This window comes from Psammomys obesus, unplaced genomic scaffold (assembly GCF_907164565.1).
Source record: "Psammomys obesus unplaced genomic scaffold, mPsaObe1.curated_primary_1811, whole genome shotgun sequence".
In the NCBI taxonomy this organism is placed as follows: domain Eukaryota; kingdom Metazoa; phylum Chordata; class Mammalia; order Rodentia; family Muridae; genus Psammomys; species Psammomys obesus.
In genome coordinates this window covers 666,087-675,388 of record NW_026592890.1, presented here as the reverse complement: position 1 = coordinate 675,388, position 9,302 = coordinate 666,087, and the positions used below count along the sequence as shown (strand labels likewise).

Sequence of the window (9,302 nt, the reverse complement as noted above, 5' to 3'; positions counted from 1 at the left end):
GGAGATAGAGTTGTACTGTGTAGCCCTGGATGTTCTGGAATTCACCCTGTAGACCAGGCTGCTGGAACTTGTAGAGATCCACCTGCCTCTGCTTCCTAAGTGCTGGGATTGAAGATGTGCGTCACCACCAGCCTGGCTTGTCTCTATAATTTTAACAAAGAAATTCTGGAATGAAAAGTTGTATGAAATAAGCCTTACTTTGTAGAAAACATTTAGATTAAATTTTCAGTTCAATAATGAAAAAGGATGTCTTGTTATTATTACCTTTTCAATGAAAAGGCTTTTAATTTAGTGACTGACTTAATTTTGACTCCTGTCAAGAAAACATAAACCATTTCAGACACTAAGCTTACTACTTCAAAAGCAATCCAGATACGGAAAACTAGTTTGTCCAGAGTCACTGAGACTTAGAATATCCTCTGCCCTAGTTTGTTTCTGTTGTTGTGAGAAAGACATGACCAAAAGCAACTTAGAGAGGAGGAAAGGATTTATCTCAGCTTACTTACGCTTGAGTGTTAGTCCACAGTCTATCACTGAAGGAAGCTGAGGCAGGAACCCGAGGCAGAAACCTGAAGCAATAAACCACTGGAGGAATGTGGCTCATGCTCAGCTAGCTTTCTTATACAACCTCAGGACCACCTGCCTAGGGACAGCGCCACCCACAGTGGGCTGAGGGCCGCCTGCCTAAGCATGGTGCTTCCCACAGTGGGCTGGCTGGACCCTCCTACATCATGGCTAGGCTGTGTGAAGCTGATGAAGCTAACCAGGACATGCTTTTACCTTGAATACTTTTCTCTGTGGTTCACATGGCAAGACGGAATCTATAGCCAGTTTGGAAAAACCGTAATATTCTAGAGCAAACACATTAATTCAAACATTTATTTTCCACTTTACAAACTTTATTAAATAATGGGCATTACTAACCTCATTGTCTTATATACAGTATTTAAACTAGGTTTTCCAAGCTGCATTGCTTTCCCCTCACAAAGAAAAAAAAAGTAGGTGAAAAGTGAACTTATAAAAAAAAATCGGCATTTTTAGTGCAGGAACCCAGTAGAACTTTTAAGTACATAAAACTTTCACCCCAGGTATATACATCCCCACCCCACTTGCAAAAGAAACTATTTTAAACAAAATCACTGAATTGATAACATCGAGGGAGCATCTGAGCATGTACACACACACACACACACACACACACACACACACACACACGGCTCTCAAAGTCTGCAGCCTGGTCCACAGAAGTGATCAATAAAACTACAGATTTATCCTAGAACCAAAGGACCACATACACAGATATTTTGTACAACATGACACCTGCCTTTGTAGGTGACATCAAGTCATGCAACAACACACCGATGTGAAGAATTAGTAATTTCTGAGACTCAGACAGAACGGTGACATGAACTATATTGGAATGTGGGTCATAAAGATGAAAAAGAAAAAAAAAAAAAACAGGAAACTTCATTTCTGGACAAGAGTCAGGCAACTTAAAACTATTGCTTAATATGGAAAACTCGTGTTTAAGTAGAAGCAATGACCAGAAAGGAACTTTTTCAGAGCTCTGTGACTCAGTCAGGGCACGGGGGCGTGCAGTAGGCCCCGCCACCAAGCACCCCTTCAGCCCAGACCTTTCGGTAGCTACAGGAAGAATAAAGGATTTGAAGAACACACAACTCTTAAAATTAAAGAAGAAAACAAAACTTAGGGGCTTATTTGTAACATGAAATGGAGTTAAAAAGAAAGAATTCTGGAAGGCTGTCAGTGAATCTCTAGTATTGCTTAACAACAAACGAAAGGCCAGACATCTTTCCCTATATTTCCTGTCATAGCTTTTTAAATGGAACATATTGTTTAATTCTAATAAAGAGAAATAAGTTAAAAATGGAAACTGAGAGGGTGAGGAAAGATTCCAGAACGTTCCACTGTATAAAATGAGAATAGAAAGGGAGAGAATATTCTGACTTCATTCATGGAGCTTTCAACGAAATCCTTTTATGAAGTAGCAATAAATCTGTCTTCATTTTTCTCTTTGGTTTTCCTTTTGAATCACAGTGTCTTGCTTTTTATCTTCTGTTCCTCTCTACATGGGGTTAGAATGGTATGCTATCACAGTGAAATGCTGTGGGACTATAATTACAATGTAAAGGAAGTTACTAGCCAGAATTCAGCAACAAGAGGTTCTGTTCTCCTGTATGTTCCGAAACACTGAAAGGGGCCCTATGTTATGCACTGTTTTGAAAGTAAACTCTTGCCCCTATCTGTGGTGAGGACTCCTCAAGGGCGTTCAGTGGAAACCAAAGCTCAGGAAAGTGTCTACAAAGAACTGTTCTAGAAGAGTCATTTTAATGCAGTTTGTCTTAGTTTAGCTGAAGATTTACTGATAGATACAGGCATACACAGTAGCAGAGTGAGATGCTTTGGGTTGGTTTTTTTTTTTTTTTTTTTTGCAGGGCCAGTTCTCCTTTAGTGGTAATACAAAGAAGTTGTCAGGTCTCTATCTTATCTAATAATTAAGTTGGCTTGCATTTTATTAAGAGTAGATTTCCTTATGCCATGAAAGAGATAGTTTATTTCACCCCAGAAATTGTAGAATTGCCATAATTACTGGCACAGCATCTGGGCCTCGTCCTGGAACACATGTAAAGATTTTTTTTTCTCATAGCCGGTTGGCCCTAGGGCTACATATTAATTTTTTAACGGTCATATAGCATTGTCATCTAGATGAAATGGGATGAGAACGCCGGCATAGTAACCTTGAAAGACGCGAGGAGGCTGCGCTCTAACCGTGGTCTCTGGCATACGTCATTCTTGAGTCTTACAATAAATACAGAGATGCCACATAGAAGCATAATTCTTTAAATAACTCTAGCTTCTCTTTTTAAAGACTGTGAAAGAGACTCGTGCTGCCTCTGAGTCACAGTGTAAAACTCCTTGGGGTGTGGGGAAACAGATAATCTAAGAGTTATATGGGTGCTACTGTCAGGATATGGAGGGGGGAATGTCCTGGTCAAAGAGTTGTGCTATAAAGGAATGCACATTTTACCCTCTGATCATTACAAAATCGTTTCAAACTGGTACATATGTTTAAAAACAACAATAACAACAAACCAACCTAGGCAAAGCTGCTTGAGCTAAGACACTGAAATTTCTCTCTCAGAGACTGCACAATGTTTTGCTGATTGGGTGATGGCCCTCTCCACAGGTAATCATTCAGCTTGTCGGAGTCTTTAAACGCTGTCAGGTAGGGAGAGAGGCCCAGCCTGCCGCTCACAGCCTCCTTCAAGGGGCATGGTGTGCTGTGGCTGCAGATGCTACCAGAACAGTCAGGGTCCAGGATCTTTGGGTCAGACTTCCTGACCCGACTCGGAGAGAGATCCAGCCCCACCTCGTCCTCTTCTGACTTGATTTCCACATAGTCATCTTCATCTCCCTCGGTCTCTTTGAAATTAGAAAAGTAGTTCTGTGTCGCTATTTGGGCGCTTAAGGGTACATTTCTATTTACCACCAGAACTTTCTGTGAGTCTTGGAGCGTGAGATCGGAGCGTTTGCCAGTGTTCTTTTGACATGAGTCAGCCAACCCTGACAGTAGGTCCTGCTGGCTTGCACCTCTGGAACTCTTCTGTAAAGACAGCACTTGCTTCTTTTCTGTCTCACTGGGGTAGTGGATGGAGTCCAGAGATTTGTTAATCAAGACTGAGGAAGATGACTGGGGTCTGCTGTAAGGCTGGGATTTAGCGCCCTTTGCTTTGCGACCCAGCGAGTTGTAAAGATGGCCCTGAGCAGAGTTCTCTTTGTGGGGCTGGCTCACCACCACGCCGCACTGCTGCACAGGGCCCAGCGAAGGGTCTGACGCTTGCAGAGAAGGCACTGAACAAATGGCCGACAACTGTCTGGGAATACTTTTTGCAATGCTATCTAATGTGGTGGGATATTTTGACTTTGAGTCTTGTTCTGCCTGGGCAGAAAGATTGGCCAACTCTCCATTGCTGTAGGGTGAATGCCAAAGCCAGTCCTCCGCAGCGCGCTGGGCCTGGGAAGGTGATGCGGGCCTGAGGGGAGTGGGGTCTTGGGTGCTGGCCCAGCCATCCCTCTGAACTTTAAGAGGTGTCTCTCTGAACACAATCTGGTCATACAGTTGGGAATATTCAGCAATCCTGGCACCTGGAAGGCAGACATTGAAACAATAAGTATACATAGGATTATTCTTGTGTACTAAGATTAAATATAATAGCATAACACCCTAAATGATATATTAAAAACAGACAGGAGTCTTAAGATTAGGGGTGAGTAGTCACTGAATGTAGCGCTAATAAAAATAACCCATAGTTTAATAAAAACAGAGTTCATTTTCTTTGATTGAATTCTACATTATTTTATTTGAACAACAGATCTGTAAGTGCCCAGTTATATGTCCTGGAAAGTCCTTTAATCCATAAAATAGTGTTTAGTGCTGAAAACAAGCGTCAAAGGAGAATGCTAGACCTACATTCTGATGTATAAAATATCTCATGTTTGCTATAAGAAACAGGACCACAATACTGTAACCAGCCCTGGCTTCATGCTATTCTTGTTTGCCCTCAGACAAGTTTTCTTAGAGAAGTCAGCTCCTGGCAGCTGTTCCAACACCACTGGTTTCCAGATGAGCCCCTAACCGCTGCCTGGCAGCCAACACCTAGGAGAGCCCTTTCCCTTAGCACAGGTAAAGACTAGCTCATGAATCCTTTCCCATTCCTCCAAGCCACCAGAAACAGACCCCTTGCTCATGTACTCCATAACTGAGTGCTGTCTGCCACTGACTTAAGAACAGGGTCTGCCACCTAAAATTAAGCCGCAGCCCACTCCCCATATCGCCTTATTTCACAGCACTGACATCTCTAAAGAGTATGACCTAGCTCTTGATATGCATGAGTGAGCGTTCCCTTGGGTCAGCAACACATTGATTCAGGAGCTGCTCCCAGCTGTGATCCTGACACGCAAGCCTTGTCTGGCATCGAGGAATGCCATGCACCCATGTTGCTCAGACCTCATCTGCAATGCCATCTGGAAAGAAGTCCATCCCCTCTGACAACCAGCACATGGCACTATATAGATGCTTGGCAGCCGGCTGTTAGTAAACAACCCTCTACATTGCAGGGAGACACACATTTAGGGGAGCTTCTGCTATTCCCTTCAGTCTGCATTCCTTGAAGACGGAAACACATTGCTGGTCTCATGTGCTCTTAACCCATAACCCCCTCCATTCTTTTACCCTTGACCCCTGCTCCCTGCAATCAAGGCAAACGACCTGTGTAACTTCTCATCAGAGTTAATATCTAGATGCTTTGGGTTCCAAACTTTAAACTGCAAGGACAGAGATTATTGTTCAGAGAATTCTAGAAGCAAAACCTCGGCAAATTCCTCCTTAAGTAGCAGAGCAAATGCTCACAATACCAACTCAAATGCAGCAGGACCTTAAAAGATCTGATCTGACCATCTACTTGCATTGCAGCATTCTACGGCAGCTGTCCCCCAAAGCCTGGCGTCTGCATTAATTATGAGACCCATCATGGCGAGCTGGGGCTTTAGACAATGTCATCTGCTTCAGCCCAAGCCATCTCTCACACACTGTACGCAGCCCTGAGTTGATTCACAGCTAAGTCAGTGGGCACTGAATTTCCACAAGGTTCTGAGGAGACAATAATTTGAAGGAGAGCAGAACTAATTAATAATTCAATCAAAAGTATTCTGGTATAAACTTACCCATAAAGTCTTTTAGGGGGACATGGCTCCTGACTTACGCAATGTCTGAGATACCCATTGCATTTCTCATGCCTTTTCCCTCTCAGACTCTTTTCTTCTTCTTAATCAAGTCTTACCCATCCCTCAAAATCATCTACAAGCCCCAGTCTCAAAAATCCTCTTCCTGCCTTCTTTCACAAGTGTTATACAGGGCTAGAGAGATGGCTTAGTAGAGTGCCTACTGCTCTTCCAGACAAACCAAGTTCGTTCCTAGCACCCACGTGGGGCATTTCACATGTGCCTGTAAACTCCAGTTCCAGGGGATCCTGCACCCTTGTCTAGCCTCCAAGGGCACCTGCATGTACGTGGCATATAAACATACACTCAGGCACACATACATACGTTTGAAATAAATAAACATTTAAATAGCCGTATATTTAATATGTATATCAAATACATGCACGCGGAAAAGCTATATGGCTAATACCTTTTGTAGGCTATCTTATGACTACGGACTGACTATGGGCTTTTGGTCCCAGAGAACAACGTTATACACTTTGCTCTAAGCACCAAACACAACTTCTAGAAGGAAATTGGTCTCAACTATTTAATTACAGAGATTTTTTTTTTTCAGATTTATGGGCTTTTCCTGAGACTACCCAACAGTCAAGACAATGTGTAAATCAGGCCACAGCAGGAAAGCGGAAACAGGCAGATGGTCCTGGATTACCATGCTTCCCACAGATAACTCACACTGGGTACTCTAATCTTTAGATAACAAAGAGGGCGCTTATAAGTTCTGAATATAATGTTTCTCACTAGAAGAGAAAACTTCTTTCAGTTATTTGTCTCAATTTTCCTACTTGAGAGAGTTTACAACTTGCACAATGCCAGTATGAACAAGACAGACTTGCAGAGCTCAAGCTGTCATGAAACACCCTGTGAGCCAGAGGCATAGAGTGCAGTCGGCCACTGTTGGTCTCTCCAGCTGAGAAAGCACTGTGAGGTCAAACCTGACTGGGGTCTTACTGCCTGCATAGGACATATACATTATTGTTATTATTATATGATAGTAGCAGGCTCTCTCTTTTGTTTTGTTTTTGAAGGTTTTAAAGTTAGAATTCTATCATCAAAGATAAAAATTGAAGTAATTCTTTCAGAGATATCACACATAGTTCCAAGACAGAGGAGTAGAAAGATATTGACATTTCTGATGTTGCTCAGATATAGACAGAAGCCTAGAAATGTGCCTTCTCTATGTTACACAAAAAGTTCTCAATCCTACATGGAGATATCACCCAAAATACAGAAACCCAAGCAGCCTCCTTGGTCTCAAATCCTGTCAATGAACGAGATGGCCACATGCTAAAACAGGCTCTAAAAGGTGGGAGCAACTGGACCTGGCTGGGTGATTTATAGGTGGACATGTGACCCGGGGCCTGTAGACCCCGGGGGACAGAGTTCAATAGAGATGCTCGAGGGTTTCAGCAGGTGAATAGGGTGCTCTTCCTTCCGCACAGCACTGAGAGCAAGCTCCTGGCAAAGAGGCAAGGCCCATGCGCAGAAGTCTGGAGAATCGGTCCATTCGATTACGACGTCCTGTGCCCAGATAAACAAGAAAGAGAAAAGGAGTCATAATGCCAACCAATTGAAAGCCTAGTGGGCACAGGAAGTGGCCTCGATCACCTGGACTGAGCCAGGACTGAGAGAAGGCAGCCCCGGGGGTATGCTCCTGCCGTGTGGAGGGGAAATTGGCTGTCTCAGAAGACGCCTTGGGACGGTGCTCCTCTGTGTTGGAGGAGGACGTCAGTAGTGGCCTAGTAGCCCACCACATCAAGAAAAGACATGGACACGAAGCTGAAAAGAGATACGGGACCCCAAGAAGACAGCAGAACAAACCAGAGGTGAAGCAGGCAAAAGGAACCTCAATTGCCAACCACAATACTCAAGAGCTGGGTGAAAAGAAATCTATTTATGAGAGTTGTAGGTCCCAATTCTTTTGTTCTGAAGGGCTTGTTTCAAACAACTTAGAGTTTTGTATCTTAATGGCTGGCTCCTATTCCAGTTGGCTTGGTCCTGTGGTCTGCTGGTATAATCAACGAGTCATCACTACCATCGGAAATCTTAGTAGTCTACTTTCTCTGAAGCTGGGGACCAATGGCCTGGGCTCAGCCTATGGCTGAAACTACCACTATGCAGGTGCTCCCAAGACCACCTGCTCCTGCCCCCATAGTCCTCCACCAATTTGACGTCAGTCACTTTCTTTAACTACAAAACAGCCTGCTTGGCAAGGCGAGCCTTGGAACCAGGATGTAAATGACTTTTAGCTGTTACCAGGAGGAAAAGAAATGTACTCTAGTCTCTCACAGTCACACAGAAATCAATTTTTAATTTTATTATAAAGAAGAATGCAAAGAGCCTTTCAGAAACCAACCGAAGCCTTCACTTCCTGATCTGGTAGGAAACCACTGAACGTGAGAGTGTTTGCTACTTCAGTCTCTAAATTCTGACAGGGCTTTTGTCTCCTGCATCTATTGAACTCACTTAGAATTTAGCTATCTCCTTCCTTCCATCTAGTTTCTATTGAGATAAAGAGGTTGAATCGAGCGAAGAAGAGAGGTTAGTGGCATCCATGTAACTAAGTGGTGTTGACACGGAAAAACACACCTTGTCATGGGGCTGATGTGCAGGTTTGTTTCTCCCCCACCCCCCAGGCGGGACCCAAACTACGATCCTCTTGCCTCGGCCTTCCGGGTGCTGCATTGCCTGTGTGCACCATCACATCTAATTTGATTTCTGCTTTTAATTGGAAAACTGACTCATTTCTTTTCATACCGAGGTGGGGTTTTTTGTTAGAAGATAGGAGATTAAAGGAAAGAAAGACAATAGGAGATTTTCTGTTTTTCTTTCTTTTTTAGAAACAGAATCTCAGTATGTATCTCAGACTGGCTGGAACTGGGTAGAGCTCATATGTCCTCCTCCTTCCATGTTCCAAGTCCTGGGATTTCAAGTGTGTCACAGGGCCTGACAAGGGCAGGATTCCTTAGAAGGGTTTTAAAAATATAGATTGCAGGGCCTTTGGATGGAGCTAACTTGGAAGTGTGGATGGCTAGTCGACGGTCCAATCACAGAACTGTGTAAAATGAGATGTGGTGATACCCACCTATGTCCTCAGCATTTAGGGGGTGGCTGTAAGAGGACCAGAAGTTCAAAAGGCTCAGTGACACAGGGAGTTTGAGGCTAGCCTGGGCTAAATGAGACCCTGTCGGGAGACAGAGAGAGAGAGAGAGACAGAGACAGAGACAGAGGCAGATTCCTAGCTCCAGCCCTGAAAATCAGTGTTTAGGGATAAAAAGATCCCTAAGGAGAATGTTCTTCTTTTGTTTTCTCTCATCAATCCACACGCTTTACTCACAACCCGGCTTCTCCTGAAATCAGTGTTTCATTCTGTCTTTCAAAATGTCACAGTACGACTCGCTCACCCCTGCACCCCCATCTCACCAACATCACACCTAAAACCCCAGTTACACCCACAAAGGCAGTCCGGCTGAAGGATCAAACTTCCTGAAGCATTAAGT

The 9,302-nt window shown here is 43.7% G+C and overlaps 1 protein-coding gene across 1 annotated transcript in view; it reads right to left on the bottom strand.

The window, feature by feature from the left end:
• Positions 1–884: 884 nt before the first annotated feature.
• Plekhg1 (pleckstrin homology and RhoGEF domain containing G1) overlaps positions 885–9,302 on the bottom strand; it is a 134,182-nt gene continuing 125,764 nt past the window's right edge. Inside the window, exon 15 of the mRNA XM_055615864.1 lies at positions 885–4,167. Coding sequence (XP_055471839.1) covers positions 3,119–4,167 — 1,049 coding nt within the window. The 3' untranslated portion in view covers positions 885–3,118. The remainder of the gene's footprint in view (positions 4,168–9,302) is intronic.